This window comes from Mirounga leonina, unplaced genomic scaffold, assembly GCF_011800145.1.
Source record: "Mirounga leonina isolate KUSES-001 unplaced genomic scaffold, KU_Mleo_1.0 Mir_174, whole genome shotgun sequence".
NCBI classification, from domain to species: Eukaryota; Metazoa; Chordata; class Mammalia; order Carnivora; family Phocidae; genus Mirounga; species Mirounga leonina.
The window spans coordinates 42,543,513-42,561,973 of NW_023270451.1; the positions used below are offsets into that span (position 1 = coordinate 42,543,513).

General features: G+C 50.0%; 2 protein-coding genes across 2 annotated transcripts in view; both read right to left on the reverse strand.

Moving 5' to 3' along the window:
- The window catches only part of HOXA5 (homeobox A5), a 32,975-nt gene that overhangs the window by 4,376 nt on the left and 10,138 nt on the right, over positions 1-18,461 (reverse strand). The window contains exons 4-5 of the transcript XR_004682050.1: positions 11,377-11,556; positions 7,016-7,098 (exon numbers count right to left, since the gene is read on the reverse strand). The gene's annotated coding sequence lies outside the window, so the exon portion shown is untranslated. The remainder of the gene's footprint in view (positions 1-7,015; positions 7,099-11,376; positions 11,557-18,461) is intronic.
- On the reverse strand, positions 13,036-15,331 carry HOXA4 (homeobox A4). Its single transcript, XM_035020794.1, has 2 exons — positions 14,648-15,331; positions 13,036-14,094 (listed from the first exon to the last, which is right to left on the reverse strand). The coding sequence occupies exons 1-2, from the start codon at positions 15,273-15,275 to the stop codon at positions 13,748-13,750; spliced, it is 975 nt and encodes a 324-aa protein (XP_034876685.1). The 5' UTR covers positions 15,276-15,331; the 3' UTR covers positions 13,036-13,747.

An 18,461-nucleotide genomic window follows, 5' to 3' on the forward strand; every position in this document is an offset into this window, starting at 1 on the left:
AAGTGTCACCTTAGAGCAAAAACAAAGCCAAGGGAAAAGGGAGAAATCAAAAAGCACTCCTGGCCAGGGTGGCCTCATGCATACCAATGGTTTTTGTCATTTATGGCTGGGCAAGATTTATGACTCGGCGCCCCAAAGCTGTAAACAGAGCACAAAACAGCAAACACTTGCTCCTTATGGCATATTGCAGCAGCGCAACTTGAAAGGGGGAGCCGGGCGGCGTAGGAGGTGAGAGCCGCCGCAAAAATCCGCTCGGCTGCATTTTCTCTTCAGACCGGCCGGGTCGGATGTGGCATTTGAAGAAAGAAGGCGTGGGTCAATAATCAACCCGCACTTTCTCCTCCAAACTGCTGACACGACTCTCACCGCCTTCTCGCTAAGCCAGCTGCAGGGAAGGCCAGCTTTCCGTGAGAACCTGCTAGGGGAGGGGACCTCCTGGGCCAAGAGGGCCGAGGGCGCCGAGGTGAGGGCTGGGGCATCTGGGGCACATACCTTTTCAATGGCGCCAAGACCGTGCCAGGCAAAATGCTGGGACTGGACCCGAGGAGCCCCGGGAGCCGAGGGAAAGCTGGGGCCGGAGGTCCGGACAGGGTCTCTGCCGGTCCCAGATTAGGTGGCTTCTGGGTGGCTGGCTGCAGCAGGCAGAAACGGGGCTCTGACCTGGCATGTAGACCTCCGGGCTTTGGGCCTCTCTGCTGAAATCCACAGGACTGACTTTTGGAGCATGGCAGGCGAGGTGATTAAAAATAATAATTTATGATTGCTGACGGGTTTTTATTTGTTCTTGTTTTCTAAGAGAAAAATACCGCCTGTCGATTTCCACTGCCAGAAATTACCCACTGCTGCCTCTGTGGTGCCCTTTCTAGGCAGATCCCGCAGCCATTCACCCTGCTCAGCCAAAACCACTGAGGTTTTCTTTGTGGAGAGGACCCCTTGGCTCCTCCAAACCAGCCCCCTCCAGTCCCTGTGCTGCCTGATGTCTTACTCATGGGGACTAGAAGGAAACATTTTTTCGGCACTACGAAAATATCTGGAAGAGCGAAGGTGTGTTTGTGCCTCTCTACCCTCGACAGGGGCTTCCTTGAGAACACGCCTGGGAGGGCCTGGGGTCGATCTGAGGCTGGCTGTGCAGCCAGGGAGAAAGGTGAGGCAAAAAGAGGCATCGGAATCCGGGAATGGGGAGGAAAATTAATGAGGACATACACTTGCCTGCGAGGGTGAGGCTGGCATTTTGAGGGTAAAAGCCTTTTTTAAATAGCTATAGCTATAGTTTAGCTATAACGGAATGCCTTCAGCTCTTTCCACGAAGGAAAAACCAACTGGCGCTCTATAAACTGGACTATTGGTTTCTTCTCACTGTGCACACTTTTATACAGAACCAGTTTGAGAGTCCATCCCTAGATATTTATTCTGCTTGCTGGCACTGAAGTGACAATAAAAAGATGCTTTTAACAAACCTCTATTCCCTCTCTCATTCTTTCTAACGAAACTATATTATTTATGAGTCTTTAACTGGGTCAAAAATGCGCCAGAACTGGGTCATAAATCATATGAAATGCTGACAAGTAATTGAACAGCAATTAAAGCTTACATTTTATTTCCAAGGGGTGTTTTAGAGCACTTGAAACGGCCTCAGTTAAACACGGTTAGTGCGGAGGCCGGCAGCGGGGGAGGGTAGAAGCAGCCCTTCCGTTCTGGGGATGTAAATCCCACTCAAGTAGGAGAAGCTTGATTTGATTTTTTTTTTCCAAGTACGGAAAGAAATAAGATTTTTTTTTTTTTAAGTCACGGGCAAATCTGATTCCTGACTCCTTGTAGGCACCCCTTTCCTCCACTCCAAGATCTCCAAGAGCAGAGGAAAGCGAAGTTTCCTTCACCTTTTCAGGGAGTTTTCATCCTTCCCAGGAGCGCTGGGTCTCCAAAGTGCAATTACCGCGGGCTTTCCCAGTAATCTGGAAGCACAGTTTAACTCTCATCTGCCTCTATCCTGGCTACAGCACTGTTTCTGAGGTCTGAAGCCCGAGACATGTCTGCCTCTGCTTTCTGCGGACTCTGTCTCTGGAATTCTCTCTAGCCCAGGGCGCACTAGCCAGTCCTTAAAACTCTGCAAGCCCGCTGGGTGTGTTACAATGGGGTGTCCAGGCCATGCACAATACGAAGCCCAAACCCAGGTCTGGCTCCCTCCTTCTCTCTGAAATTTAGACTAACAGAGCTTCTGGGCGTCCGGCACGCTTACCCCCACCCTAAGCGTCTCCTAAGTCTGAGCTGTCCTTCTTCACCCCTACCCGGGTAGAGAGGGTGATGAGGAAACAATGGCGTGTCCTCCGGGTCTGGCACCTTTGGTCCCGAGTGTGGGAAAGCGCGTCCTACAACCCAGCACTGAACAAAGTGGCCCGAAGCATCATCAATAAAATGGCAGCGCATCTGCACATTCATTGATTTCCCTCTCCCAGCTGCTCCAGCTGCCCAGGTCAGCCCTACCTCTCCATCCCCGGCCGCCCGCAAACGCGACCAACCCGAGCGAGTCCCCTTCCCACCCAGCCAGCCCCCACCCCCTCCAGGCAGTCTTGCCGAGCGATCGCCGCGCGGGCCACCTCGGCCTGAGCCAGCACTTCGGGACCCTCCCTCCGCCTGGGGCTCAGCTCCTGGGACTCAAACCCGCTGCAGTGGACAAAGCCGCCTGAGCGCTGGAGGCTACCGGGCTTACCTAGTCGCCCCCAAGTGCCCTTCCCTTTATACCCCCCAACACTTTCCAGGGAATTCAACTCTATCTGAGGCGCTACTGGGGATCTTTCAAACGGTTTCGGTTCTACGAGAGAAACAAAGGAAGAGGGGCTGAGGGTCCTGTCGGTGAACCAGGGTCTCCTCGCCTGACCTTTGTCTCTCACAGCCATAACTCACTCTAGATATGAACAATCAGCGGAAATACCTTAAAATAAATTCCATCCTCCTGGTGTGGCCTCGAGTCCCATCGGCTAGCTCGCCCAGAACCGCTCCATGAGCGCTGAAAACTGCAACCCGCTAGGAGAGCGCTCTCCGGAGAAGGGGAAGGAGAAGGAGGAGGTGGGTGCGTGGGGGTGGGGGAAAAAAGCTCTCGCTCTGTAGAGAATCTAGAAAACGTAATCACAGGCGAAGCCCGCCCGGGTCTCCGCTCCAAATGCCACAATAATGCGCTGTATTATGTGCTCACGTGGTCATACGTCAACTTAAATCCTTTTATTTGAAATAGGGAATCACTGAAGGGACTAGGTTTCCAAGCAGAACATTCAGCTTTGGGGGAGGGGAAGTGGGGAACCTTGGTCAGCAGTGGGGAAGAGTTTCCATCTAGGGCAGTAGGACAATGGGGGCATCCCCCCTCAACATGTGCCATACTAGGCCACTTATCTCCACTTACATTTCTTTACAAATGATCCAAACAGAAGGGAACGGCAATGCTATCCCCATTCTTAGAGTTCATGTAACTTTCTATAGTCTTCCACTCACAGACAAGCTGAAGCCTGCACACCCAAGTACTCTAGTCTCCTCTGGCCCACTAGCCAGTGCATCAAAAGGCAAAGCCCAGGCCTTGTTTCCAGAAGAAAACCCAGTAATGACTGGCTTAGTTGGTGGACCCCCTCATGGCCTGCCATTGTATGGAGTTTGCTAACACCCACACCATACACCACACCAATGGAGAAACCTAAAAGGCCCCAAATTACCTGACAAAAGGCTAAAGCACCTCCCCAAGTCCAGTTGATTTTGTTCAATGGGAGCCCTCTAGGAAAGAGATGCTTAGCTCTAGAGTGGTGGGTCAGGGTTTTGCAAAATATGGAGGGACCTAGTGCCCTGGCTAAACCTATACTGGTGTATTTCCTCAGTGCATAGCGGGAGTGATACATGAAATTGCAGGCTTCTAACAATGGAAAATATAAGGTGAAATGACCTACTTGACTCTGCAAGAGAAAAAAGAAATATATATATATATATATATATATATATACAACCAACCTTTACTGGCATCACTTGAATTAACCTACAAGATAACCTGGGACCTTCCTTGCACATGGGTCTGTCCACCCAGCCCTAAGACAAGTCTGTCCGCCAGCAGAAAATGAACTGGACCAACTCTGCTCTGGATGAACCTGGCTGAAACAAATAAGCCCCATGTTCTACTCCTGAGATCTGCTAGGTGACATTGTCCACTGATTTTAACACTTCACCCTCTCACGGGCTGCCTAAAAAGTTCCTCTTTTCAGGTCTTAGTTTCCAAACTTTGGGAGTGCTCTTGGAAGTGGTGAGATCCTCATGCCTTATTCTTTCCTTTCTTTAGAGTGGATCTTCAGCTAGCTGGCTAGGCCTCTCTAAGTGTGAGGACTCACTTATAGCAGCTGCAGGAGGCTGAGCATGATTCCGCCCCTCCCCTCCTCCCCTGCAGGGACCTGGTGAGAATGTAAGGCCCTCAGTAAGGGGGCCTGGTCAAGGGGGTGTCCAAATCAGAAGGGCAATAAAAGAGGAGGAGACCTAATCCCTTGGAAATGAGCCCTGGCCTATCCTGGTGGCAGTATTCCAACAAAGTTCTGTCTGTGGTAGAGCTGGGAGAGAACCTCTCTGTGAACTGTCCCAACTCTGACCTAAGTCACAAGCTGGAAAGTGAGAACCCAAAGTGAAAACCTGCTTCTCTTAGGTATGGGGGTGGGAGATAGGACCAAAAGCTGGTACCCAAATAGCACTCTCCAGTCCCCCAAGGTTTCAGACCGCTAATACATTGTCCTCTGCTCCCCTTATGCACAGCCTCCCACCCCACCAGTGCCAAATATTTCACACTGAACTCTCCTGATAGCCTAGAAAAGGACCTGGAAGTATTGCCAAATTGCTGGCAAACTACCCTCTCCTCCAACCAAAGTTTCTGCAGAGACTTCAACTCAAAGATGAGAAGGGGCCCCCTTCAGAACTCTCAGAATAGTCTGGAGCAAATCGAAACTGAGGCCATAAATCAATGGCAGAAGTATTTGGTACTGCTTCAGAGAAATGCCTTAACGCCAGCAAGGCCCAATGGCAGCATCTCAGCTCTAGCCAGGAGCCTCCATGATGCTATTAACAGCTCAGTTAATGCTCCAACCGCTGTTTAACAATTAACATTAACGACTTGGGTTGGAGTGGGGTGATTTGGTGGGATGTGAAGGGAAAAAATCCGAGGAAGTCAAAGGAAATTTAACTTTTGAGGTGAAAACAGCTTCCCTAAGAGAGACCTTGGTCTGGGCAGGCCACCAGGGAACCAGCAGCTGAGAGTCCTCCCTCACCACTCTGAAATCCACTCTCCTTGAGTAAGGCTTTGGGCCTTTTAAAGTTCCCTTCCAGAGAACAAGACTTCAGATGCTCAAGTATGTAGGCCCAGGCCGGGGAACCAATCCCTTTCCACTTACTCCTCCAGGCCCCAACCTGACCAGTGCTGGGTACACATGCCCTGGATCCACTTCACCAGAGCCAAAATAGGTGGAAAGTTGTCTTGGAAGGAGCAGGTGAGCAAGGATACAGAGCTTTAGTCAATATTTGCAAGGCTGTTGGCAGATTAGATATATCTGTATTCAAACACTGCAATCTGATTTCTCTGTCAAAAATACACTTAACATTTTTCTCCCTTTAGTTAACTGTAGTGGTTTTGCTACTTAGCATCAGGTAAGACCCACTTAGCCCACCTTTTTTTTTTTTGGTGGAGATTATAGATCATTATTTAACATGAGATATTTCCGGTGGGTGCAGCTGCAGTACAAATGGGCTCCAAATTCTCTGGATACATATGGATGTGTATATCATTTTATACACATGGTCTAAAACTCCTGCAACTATGTATACATGCAATGGTTCTGTTGTGCACAGAGATGCAAATCTTACCTACACCCTGAGTTGCAAATTCCTGAAATACTCCACCTATACTTGATATAAATGGTCATACAGTCGCTGAGAAAGTAACTTAGCTTTACTATTACCCTGTTTACTTTCCATCTGATAAAATAATAATTGTGTCCAGAACGCCATATAAGCCTTTGAGTGTTGCTGAATAGCATGTTGCAATTAATTAACAACCTGATATCTATTTGGGGAGCAAATTTGGGGGAAGACAGAGGCCTAGGGAATACAAAACAAAAACTCAGAAAACTTTTTAAAAATAAATAACTCCTGAAAGAACAAAGCAAACCCATTCCTTCCTACCAACATTCTGAAAGCTATTCCAGCAGCCCCTCCCCCAAAGAGGCACGAAATTTATGGATCTTTTACAAGGTAATAAACCACAGTAATTACCCCCCTGCATCCCCAAACTAAGAGAACAAATTAAGCCAGAACTTGAAAAGAATTTTAAAGAGTTTTCTCTTGTTTCCCGTAGGAAAAGAAAACGCAGAGACCTGGAAGACCCGTGCTTTTCCTGTTGGAAGAACGGAGGATCAGCCCGGCTCAAGGAACGGGGAAGACCCGTTGCCTGCGACGGTCTACACATTTGAAAGGCAGTAACTTCCCTCTTGCCACGGAAAGGCAGAAGGATAGGAGAAACTGCAAGGCGTCGAGACAAGTTTCCTCCACGCAGATCCGTGCCTGACGACCATTCCCGAACTCACAAGTCTCCGCAGGCGCTGCAAACAGTCGACAAGGCGAGCGGCCCACGCAGCGGCCGCCGCGCCCGTGGCCTCTACTTGCCTCCGCCCCGCTGCTCGGTGTAGTGGTCTGTTTGGAGCTTACCCGAAGAAAGAAACACACCCCGTTGACATCCCCCACCCCCACGCACACACATCTTTGGTTGGGCAAGCGCCCCTCCTGCACAACGCCAGGCGGCTTTCCGGGCGGCTCTCGGGGCCGACTCTTTGTCTGCCTGAAGCCCCGCATTCGCGGGGAGTGCAGCGAAAGGGAACCCAGCTCCAAAATGCCTTCGAAGTTAAATATTGACCAGAACCTCTTTCAGAGGGCTGCAGCTCCCTGGAGGAGTAAACTCCCTCCAAAGGCCCGCGCAAAGCCCGGCGGAGTGAGGAGTTAGCGCCGCGCTTACCTCGAAAGATCCTGAAGACTGATCCGGTGATTGTCTCCGACCCCTGGCACTCAGGGAATCGCCTTTTCCGGTGTCCTGGCGCTCTGCGGACAAATAAACAGCAGAGGGTAAACGGTGGCTGCGAAGGAAGGGAGTCGGAGAGCCGGAGTTGGAAGTGCGGCCGGCGCGGGCGCCGGGGTGGCCCCCGGCGTGACGCGGCCGCGGAGGAGTCGCCAGGGCACTCGTCCATGAGGCGCACTCGTTGCTTGTAAGGGTCCAGTCTAAGGATGGCCCGAAGATGGTGATTTATTTTTGTAAAATAAATACATACTCCATCTCCGCACCCACATTCTCCTCTTTCTTTTTACAGGGGGGTGCGGTGAGGGAAGGGGGTCGGGGTTAGAAAACGGACAGGCGGAGGAAGATGGGAAGGTGGGAGACGCTTTGCCATTGGGGCCAGCTCTGCTCCCAGAGCTCCTCACGCACCTCAACTTGGGGAATGTGAATGCACGCTTTATTTTCTTTCGCTAACAAAGGGAAGCCCTGTCTGGGAGCATTCAATCACCGACTCTCTTGAAACCTCACTAATAGTGTTCATTTCTGTGTGGCGCGAAATTAGACCGCGGCTCAGTCCTTGGGCTGGGGGGGCAGTCTTGAGAGGTTTTGTCTTCTGGTTCATTCAAGCCCTGGGTGCGCCACTTCTCGGTCGCAGTGGTTCGGCGGGACTACCGCAGCGCCCGGCCCCTCAGAACAGGCCAACCTCGGCTGTTGGAAATAGGGGGGAAATGGCAAGGATGCAGACATCGGACAATACCCGGTCTGGGGGCCCCATCCAGCCTGGCCTTACGCAGCAGCGACAAGCCAACCGATGCCCTATTTCCGCTGCCAACTCATCCCTCAAGACATTTGCAACCCCCTCTTGCTCTCTAGCAAATGGTCAGTCAACTTTCCGGGGATGGAGAGAAGACGTTGGGGAAGGGAGGAAAGTATCATCCTCCGTGCTGAACTCGGGCTTGGAGAAGTTCTCCGCTGGCTGGGACTCCGTTGGGCGGGTTGCTCCCACAACCCTATCCCCCACTACCCTTTCACCCAAGCCTGGGTAGCCTCCCCACACGCCAGCCTGCCCCAAACCAGCCCTCCAAGTCTGTCTCCAGCCCATGCAATCCCGCTGAGAGCCTGAGAGGCTACCAAATAGCTGACAAGCCCCCTGACCCTCAGGCTTCAGGGCCCCCCAGCACATTGAACAAGTGGCCACAAACCAGCAACTAGTTGCCCTCTGCCACCACCTCGACCTGCAGCCCCCACCCCTCCATCAGGCACTTGGGACTCAGAGTCCATGTTCAGAGTCCCCTTTCTCTTGTTCAAACTCGCCCTCTTTATCCCCAAAGGGAGTGCCCCCGGCCTTGGAGCTCCTGGAGTGACTCTGAGCAAGGTGGGGCTTAGCTACCCTTCTCGGTGCTATTCAACTTCGCTCCAGAAAGATCCGCTATGCCACCATCCGTCACCCCCTCCCCCGCCCCCAACGACGCTTAGGAGTATTGTAATTATTATGGTTATTATTGTTGTTGCTATTTCCTTATCCCCAAGTCAAATATTCATGGTTGCTGTTCCCCATAAATCGTTCAGACTAATGAGTCACAAAGAGATGCTGCCCAGGTCTCTCCCTCTGCAATGGCCACCGCCGCCGCCGCGTGGCCTCTCTCTCGGCGTTTTTGGCGCTCGCTTGCTCCCTCGCTCGCCCGGCGAGGGTGATTTATGAACACCGGGAAAATTGAACAAAGCCGCGCGCCGGTCCTGTGGTATCTCTGCAGCCTTCCCCAGTGTGAATCAGAACATTACCAACTGTCTGCCCATCCGTCCCACTTCATCACTAAAGCCAGGATGTGACCGTAGAAAACCCAGCCCAAACTCACGTTTCCCCGGACACGGCGCGCTCCCCGGACTTGCAGAAACCCTGAAGAAAAAGCCCCAAGACCCAGCGTGGGCCCGCCAGCTCCGGTCCTCCCCGCCGAAGGGCTCTCTTCAGCCCCCCTGAAGGAGTTAAAAGCCTTTGGAGATAAATCTGAGGGAGTGTGTTTTTTAAAAATCAAATAGGAAGTTGGGGGGTCTCACTTCTGAGAGATTCATTCCTAGTGAGGCCCTGACGACTCCGATCCATTCCTGACGATCCGCATTAATTATTTAATGAGTCACGTGACCTCAAAAGATTACAATTTCAGTATCTCCCTCGAACTGGCGCTAACACCTTTATCTGCAGCAACCACCGTCCTTGTTTGGCTCTTTTAGTTCCCAGGCCCCCGGAAGCAAACCCCTTGCTCCTTGCTCAACTCCGAGGCCAGCGACTGCCATGAAAATCCCAGGGCCAGCAGAGTAGAAGTAGTCATTCTGGAACTGTAAGCATTGTGGACAGTGGGGTGCCCACCCCTCTCCCAGGCACCATGGCGTCTATTCCTTCCTGAGCCCAGAGGAGAGCCCACTTGTCTCAGCGTCTTGGCTAAGGCGCTTTGGTTACATAATCTCCTGGGGCGCTTTGCCGGTGCATCAGGCAAGAACCCAGCCTTCTTCCCTGTCCGCGGCACACCTGTGGCCATCCCTGTCAAGCGTAAGCCCAGATGCCCACGTCCATTCCAGGCAGAATAGGCTTCCGCAGAGGAAAGATGGCTGTGCACTTACCCCTCTCCAAGGTGAGACCAAAGGCTCTATCCAACCTACACATTCATCAACATGAACATGGGGGGCACTTTGAGCTGCCTTAGTTTCCTCATGGGTAAACTGAGAAGACTGAACCAAAATGGCCTCCAAATCTTTCAGACATTCTTTCAAACAGGGAACTCTTTTAGCCCCAGAAATCAAGTCCAGAGAGAGGGGAGCTGGCCTGAGTGGGTACGGGGAGTTACTCCATCAGTTTGGGGCCTTGAGAAGAAGAGAGCCAGAATTCCAAGATAGAAGGTTCAGGCTAGAATGTTTCATAACAGCCCCAGCAGCCTCCCTGATGCTATCAAGAAGTTAGAACCCACATCCTTTCTTCCTCCTATTTTTCCCAGCCCATAGCCTTTTGAGAGAGGAAGCAGAGTTATTCTTGGGCCCATGGTGTACAATATAGAGAAGGAGCAACAGGAACAGCCCTTGGGAAGGGTGAGCCTATGTTCTTCAATACACGACCCAGGCTAGGGATGCAGACCAACAGCCCCACTGCTTGCACAGAAGTCCCATCCATTCAGATGGGAAGCCCCAGGTTTCTGTTTGCTTCGTTGATTCTTTGGGGTCTTTCTTTCCTTTCATTCTAAAGAGTCCTTGATCAGTTTCTATGTTGAGACTGCTGGAGAGAAGGCAGTGGTGAGAAGAGCAGCACAGTTTGGATGCTTAGGAGAGCAAGGAGACAGAGTAGAGATGGTGATCCCCACCCCATGGGGAGGAAGCTGAGAGGTGGGGGGAATGTGGGCACCTGGGTATAGCTGGGTATAGAGTTAGAGATGCTGTGCAGAGGGCCCACTCCCTATATGTCTAGGTAATCTTCCCATGAGCTCCATCCTGGGTATTAAGTACTCTACTATGCCTGTCACAGTTGAATTCCCGCTGTAATAAAACACCGGGTATATCGTAGATTTCAGCAAAACTAGGAAAGAGAGCCTGCAAAGTGCCATTTTTCTTCAGGGGGGAGAGTGTTAAGTACTTAATTCAAACTGTGACCATTAAAGTGTCTCCTATCCGATTTAAGTTGATTTCAGATGTTGAAAAACTTTTATCTCCAGAGTCATGCACAGCTTGGCTCTGTGACTAAAGCAAGGGAGTATGTGTTAGAGGGAAGGAGGGAGAAAGAGAAAAAGAAGAGGAGAGCATGTGTAAGGGTCATTTTGGTAGGAGAATTATAGAGCTTACACAAAATACTGTCTTTAAAGGTCAAGGGTTTGAGGGGCCACTAGGGTTCGCTTTAAAAAAAAAAAAAAAACAATTAATGAGATAGAAAATTTGTCCTCTGGGTGAACTCTTATGGTTGCCCTAGCAAAGGGAAGACAATGCCTGATTTTAAAGCCCAAAGTGGGATTTTCTAAGCTGTTATAACAAGCTCCCTTAAAGAGCAAATCTAAAACAGGCAAAACACTGTAAAGAAATGATACAATTGTTTGGGTCATTTTGGATAATTTTGGCTTTGCAAAACTTACCGATACCTTCATAATCAAGACAGTTTGGACAAAAATGCCATTTTCTCCTGGTAAATTAGAAAAACAATCTTTCGATCCTTTCTCTTCCTTTCCTGGATAGACTATAAGAGTAAGTGAAAGAAAGTTATCCCTTTCATCCCCATATAACTGCCTCCAGTAGGAAGCTAATGAATGCCCCTATACCCTCCTTCCCTACAGAGGAGAAATACAAGAATTTACCTTACATGATGATAATCTGCCATTTGAGGTTTTGCAGCTCGACACTCAATTTCCACCAAGAGTCTAGGCATTTTTTGAGCAGACAGCCAAGATGCTGCATCTTTGCCCGAGACCATATTATTTGCAAGAAGATCCCTCGCTTCTCCACAGACTTTTCCCAGAGAATGCCTTTCAGAATTGCTGTTGAATTACAAAGAAGTATTTATTGTATGAGGTGATTAATGATTCCTGGGAAAATTGCTATTTTCAGCGTGATTTAATTTCGTTTTACAAGTGCGTGTTGTAGGGGGAGGGTTAATAAGTTTCAGCACAGTTGCAGTGCTTCCAGAAATCCCTGGCACCCGTTCACACCGGATAAAATGCACTTTATGCCAGTTTGGGCCTGGCTTGGGAAGGCGTGTATTCGTTTGCCCCTGAGTTTTCTTGGGGAGAGGTGGAAACCCCTCAGAGACTGGTGTCCACCACTCTCCTCCTAGATGTGGCTTGTTCATAGGAAGGGAACTAATCACCATTGCCAGTATCACACATAGGGCAACAGCGACAAGAGGAGGAACAGCACTGGCCGCCGGCTAAGGGTTTGCCCCTGATGGGAAAATGTGTTCAAAATTCCTCTGGTATAGCAAAGGTAGGTGAGCGCCCCCTCCCATCTCTGCTAAAATTATAACATGAATTAAATACTGCACCCATTCAAGGCCAGGTGACAGTTATATTCTGGGGCTGCTGTGTGTTGGTTTTCTGCATCGTGTTGCAGAATCCTCCCTTCAGTGACAACCAAGTCTAAATCCTCTTCACTGCTTTGTAAATCAGTAAATAAATACTAGAGTTACAGAGATTGAGATGTGGGCTTTGATTTTCAACCTTTGAATCTAGCTCTTTAGGTTGGGCAGAAAGATCCAGGAGCATTTGAGGAAAGTGACCCTAGCTCAGAATTTGGCTTTTTTCCAGCACTGAATACTCCCAGGTCTACCTTGCTTGGGGTACATTTTGGGAGTGTCATTATGCTTTTTCTTTCCTCAGAGAAACTTTGGAGGGTCTACCGGGAAAATTCAGTTTATTTTGAAAGCTCTTGCTTCTGAAAGAAAGAAAGAGAGAAAGAAAGAAAGAGAGAAAGAGAAACAAAAATCCCCAAGCTGTAGTTAGTGAAGAGAACCTTAAAAATAGCCAAGAAACAAAAAGCAATCTCAACTCTCTGCACAAACTATTTTTTTTATCTCCAGGGAAACAGGCAGATTAAGTGTGAAGGTGCAATAAATACCAAAGGGACCACTTCTTTCCAAGTGTGCTCAGAGTTCAGCATGTAGAACAGCTGCAGAAACCCCTGGGCCCTCAGCATTGCGTGGTTTCACCTTTCATTGCAGGGAAGGACACGTTTCTATGCCTTACAGAGACTTGAAGCCTGAAAGCCTGGCCAAGTTTGGGAAGAAGAGGAGCCCTCTCAGAGCTCAAGAGCCTCCCTGCTCTTTGGAACTTTTCCCACAGTGGGTCAAACTTGACAAAAGTTCAGCTCAAGTTGAACACACTCACACAAATTACGTGAGCAGTGAGAATCCAAGTGAACATAACTCAAGCCATCTATAGGATTTTTACATGCAAGGTCAAACATCTCAATCCAGAGAATTTTGTTGTTTTTTTTTTAATTAAAAGTAGGAAACACACAAATGTGTCTTAGAACTTTAATGGTTTTTTAAACAGAATTTATTCTTAGCACATGGCTTTTTTATATAGCCACACCACAATTTGTACAGTTGCACATGGGTCTAAATGCACTCCCCTCTCCCCCGAGATTGTGCCTCGGAATAAGACAACAACAACTCTACAACAATATTTTAAATAAATGCAAAGAAAGGAAACTAACATGTGTCACATCTACCATCAAGGTCTATACATTTTGAGAATTAAATAATCTTGTGAGGTCCACAATGTCTACTCATTTATTCAGTTCAATACAAGCTTGTATGAGCTGCCTTAATGTGGAAGGGGGAGGTAGGGAAGGTGGGAAAAGGGTCTGTTTTCTTCTGCTTGCAACAAATATACATGTATATGTCCCCAGTCAGCATAGGCTGTCCAGCTGACTTTAGCCATCTCAAAAGTATTTGCTGCCAAGTGGTCCTTCTCAGGTACCCAAACCTGGCAGCCTTATTCAGGCCAGCAGGTTGTTCCATCAGCCAGCATCCTGGCTATTGTCCTCTCTTTGGTGGCAACCAGCACACACTCTTACCGGGATAATGTCTTCTTTTTTATTATCCTTTTCACCAAGTTGGGTTTTGTTTTGGGGTCTGTTATGGTCCAGACAGGTAGGAGTATGGGGAAAAGGGCAGAAGAAGGAGGGAAAGCAGGTGGGGGAATGAAACTGGTCTAGATCTCTAGAAGATTATATGGAGGAGGGAATGGGTGTGGAGGCACCCTGGTGGGGGTGGGGATGCAGGTGCGGGCTCTGAGTTTGTGCTTTCCCTGGGGGGCCTGCTGAGGCCGAGGCCGAGTTGGAGGATCGCATCTTAGTGTTGGGCAATTTGTGATCTTTCTTCCACTTCATCCTCCGGTTCTGAAACCAGATCTTGACCTGGCGCTCGGACAAGCAGAGCGTGTGGGCGATCTCGATGCGGCGCCGCCGGGTCAGGTAGCGGTTAAAGTGGAACTCCTTCTCCAGCTCCAAGACCTGCTGTCGGGTGTATGCGGTTCGAGAGCGCTTGGGCTCCGCTCCGTTATAACTGGGGTTGACTGAACGCCCATAACCCCGAAGGAGAAGGCCAAGGAGGAGGGAGTGGAAGAGAGGGAAAGGAGGAGGAGAGAGAAGGTGGGGTGGGGAAGAGCAATTGGACATCATCATTATATAATAACCTGACACCAAGTTCACGCAAGATACATAAAACGGCAAAGAAAATGTTTCACAGGCTATTGACAACGGGAAACACCCGAGAGCCATAAAGAATGGTGCTGGGCATTGGGGCTGAAGAAAAGCTTCAAAGACACATGGCCTGAAGCCTCTGCCAGGGCAATTAAATTTATGGGGGCTATAATTACTGCCCTAACAGTTTGGCGTCTCGTAAATCTCTCGATAAAGGGACCCCGGGTACAAAAGGGTTCTCACGTTAGGATCAGGCGGCTGGCTGGCGCGCACACACCCACATCCCACTGTAGCTCGGGCCAGATGGGGGCTCCCCTCCAGAGGCCCTCTTCCCCCTCAGCCTCTTCTTCTGACCCTCGCCCCGACCCCCGAACCCCGGCCCGGCCCCAGCCCACCCTCCCGCGCCTCCCCAGCGGCGCCACGTACCGGCGCTGACATGGATCTTCTTCATCCAGGGGTACACCACAGGCTCTTTGCCCTTCAGGCCCGGCGGGCTCTTGTCGGCCAGGAGCAGCGGGCACGCGGGGGCGCTGCCCCCTGCCGGGACGCCCGGGGTGGCTGGAGCCGCCTCGCAACGCCGCGGGGGTGCCGGGGGCGCCGCGCGATGCTGCGGGGGAGGCGGCGGCGGGGGCTGCCGCCCGGGCGGCAGGACGTGGCTCGCGTGCAGGCCGTGCACGGGACCCTTGGCTCGCGCCGGGGGCTGCTCGGGCTGTGGCTGCCGCCCCGGGCTGGCGCCACCGCGGTAGCCATAGGGGTAGGCGGCGTCGGCGGCACCGTGCGCGGGGTAGAGCGCGGCCGCAGGGTAGGAGGGCTCGCGGGCAGCCCGTGGCGCGTAGTAGGAGGCGGGGGGCTCGCGGCTGTTGCCCGCGTGGGGGAGCTGGGGCTGCTGCGCCGGCAGGTGCTGGGCCGCGGGCGCTGGAGGCTGCTGGTAGCTGGGGCCCCCGCCTGGGCCGCCGTCTCCGCCGCCCGGGCCGCTGTGCTGCGCGTACTCCTCAAAGGGAGGGAACTTGGGCTCGATGTAGTTGGAGTTTATCAAAAACGAGCTCATGGTCATTAATTTGTGAAGTGCAAAAATACTAATTTTTCTCGCGTTGTCGTTTTTCTGGGCTCGCCGAGGCCCCTCCCCCTCCTGCCTCGCTTCCCATCCCCCCTTTCCTCTGCTCCCTTCCCCTCCCCCGCTGTCAAGCGCCCACCCCTCCCCCTCCCGCCGCCGCCAACGCCACCAAAGTTCGCGCCGCTCCTCCCCCCCGCCCGCTCGCGCGCGCGCTCGTCTCGGTCCCGCGCGCGCCCCCGCCCAGTACCCACCACGTGACCAGCCCCCGCCAATGGGCGCGCCGCGCGCGCGGACCCGGATCAGGAAGCGCGCGGGTGGGTGATGGATGCCGCTGTCGGGCCTCCGGCGGAGGGAGGGAGCTGGAGCTTTGGTCCCCCCAACCCCCGAACTTTGAGTCCTGCTGGGAAGCGGGGCCCGCCAGTGCTTCTGGTCCTCTTGGACGCCCAGGCCGGGCCCTTTTCGTGCCATACTCCTGGCGTAGGCCTCGGGGCAGCCGCGTGACAGCGGCCCAGCGCTGACCTCGGGCCCAGCCTAGCCTGGCCTGGCGTTTTCCAGGGTTCGAGGCCGGCGGGGGAAGGGAATGGCGTCGAGACCTTGGAGGTATCCTACTTTTAATCCTGGCCCCGGAATAAAACGAATAAGGCCAACAGACCCATTTTTTTCACCAACTGATCCTCTTCCCCACATCGTGCGCCAGATATACCCTGCGTTGAGAAGCCCGGCCGGAGCCGCAAAGGGTGGGTGGGTGAATAGCTGAGAGAAATCGGCCCGAGGATGTAAAGCAAGGCCATTCCAATATAACCGATGGGCACTTTTCATTTTTTCTTCCTTTTAGAGACAGAATCTATTCGATTATTTCCTAAGAAAAATCAAAACCTTTCTAATAGCATCTCGTTTGATGGAGGTGTCGATGTGAGAGTTAAACACGCTTGCCTTTACTAGGTGCGACTGTGAGAGAAAAGGTAGCCCAAGGGTGGGAATAGGTAGCAGCGACGCCTCCACAAAATCGAGCTTTGAAACCAACAACTTCCTATTTCAAAACAATCCCCAAACAAAAACAAGCTAAGGACGGAATAGGCACTGTGCCCAGTCTGATCTCTGACGGGTCTTTTCGCGCTAAGAATCCTATATTTTGTCCTTTGGAGGCTGCTTTCTCAGGCTGTATTTGAGGCTAAAGTTATATTTACAGGATAGTCTATAATTTCTGAATTGCTGAAAATTAGCATATTAACGATATCAGCAGCTCTGGAAAGCGGGGAGAGAGGACTGTTGCCTGCCATTTGGTAATTGAAATTTGATGGGTAAACTAATTACGCCATTATTAACAAATAAATTACATATTAATTCCACCTAATGTTGATCTTTGAAGTAAATACTGATGCTTTACTCGTAGTAGTGTGTACTTTCCCTTCCATTTTCTGAGTAACAGACACACCTGGATCCTCTATACTTTTCAGCCTAGATGAAAGCAGAGCAAACTAGCATAGTCACCATGCTAAAAATACTTTCATATTGGCATGCAAAGCAAGGATTTTTCAGCTGGTGCACCTTAGTTGAATTTTCAAAGAGCAGTATAAACAGCCTTCTCACAACTGAGTCTGGACTGCAGACAAGGAAAGTTATAGCCTAAGCCTGGAGACACTTCAAAAGGAATGTCAATTCTATCTTCATTTATATCGCTTACTCATATGAGTTACTAAATGCTGGAATATATCCATTTGATGGATAGTCATTTAATGCTTAGCCACATAAAGCCTATTATATGGGACTAATCTTTAAACTAATTTAGGAAAAGAGGTTAAAAAAGGGATCATGTTAGCTTTCCAACTGGAATCACCCTGAAGTAGTACAAAGAGGCTTTCCACATTGGAAGTGTGTCTCTGAAGAGTGCCGTCCATCGACACGGGGCACCCTGAATTTTTTTTTAATGAAATCTGATCCACAGACAGAAATCAACGCTGAGTGTAATCTTTAGACATCCTCTCTAGAGTTGGGGGGAAATCTAGCCTGTGATACAGCTACCTAAACCAGTATTTCTCTACAGCAAGAAAAAATAATAGATACATATTTTATATGCTATTTTATATGAACAATATATACATACATAATGTAATTTACAAAACGTGGCTTTCTAAGCTTCAGGGGGAGAAAAAAACATGACAAGGAAATTTTGCCCCCCTCATGTCAGCCTTAAGTACTAGGGTCTTAACTACATCTGTTTAATATTATTTACAGACACTAAAACACAAAATTCATGTTGTTTAGCCTCAGAACCTTCTACTGAGTTTCTATTTTAAAGTATTAACGAGGCACAGGCACTGTTTTGTATATGGTTAACCTAAACGAGTTAACTGTGCCTGTGTTTCATGTGGTTCTATTACTTTAGGAAGATGGGCTTACACAGAATCCCCCAAGGCCTGTAACTTGTCTTTGTGGTTCCTATCATAAACACAAACGGAGCCAGGACCACCAAGTGTTATCTCACACACCGACATTTTGACATTTTACTGCAAGATTTATGGCTGTAATAAACAATCTCAGTACCTTTTCTGATCCTTCCACAATCTCTCTTTGCAAGCCATAGCATCATTCCATTGAATCAAATAATCTTTTGAAAAATGCTTTAAAAAAAAAAAAAAAAACCACCCAAAACCTCTTGCCTTTACATAAGATCCAACACACCAAAGTAAAGCCAGGAAGAGACTAACTCAATTAATAAATAAGCTGAAGTTTACCAGCAGCATCTCGCCCGAGAAAAGATGGGATGCCCTGAAATCAAGCAGAGAGGGAGCGTGCTAATCTTCGCACACCAACTGGCTCCAGTCCCTAGCAGGGTGAAAGCGTTATCCTTTTCTTGGGAAACTGGTGAGCGCATTTGCTCATTTCCACGTGCAGAGATAACATATATTCCCAACAAAAGCTTTCTTAAAATCCCATTAAGTGAAATAACTTTTCATCATGTCCTGGAATCCCAGATGGAAAAGGAGAGCGAAGGGAGTCTAAGGGAGAGGGAGGGCGAGAGAGAGGCAGTGTTTGCAGCCTCGTTTGAATCTGATTTGAATCATTTTGAATATATTTGGAACAGCCTCCCCTCTTGAATGCAACCCTGTCCCAAGTTTCAAAGTGACCGAACAGTGACACCGTGCGCATTTTGTTTCTTATTAATCTTACACATTGACAGTCTTT

Bases quoted from the DNA above. Each gene is read 5' to 3' on its own strand.
- HOXA4 (XM_035020794.1), bottom strand. From the start codon at position 15,275: ATGACCATGAGCTCGTTTTTGATAAACTCCAACTACATCGAGCCCAAG. The intron at 14,095-14,647 runs GTACGTGGCGCC...ATGGGCGTTCAG, and splicing joins GAAGATCCATGTCAGCGCCG to TCAACCCCAGTTATAACGGA.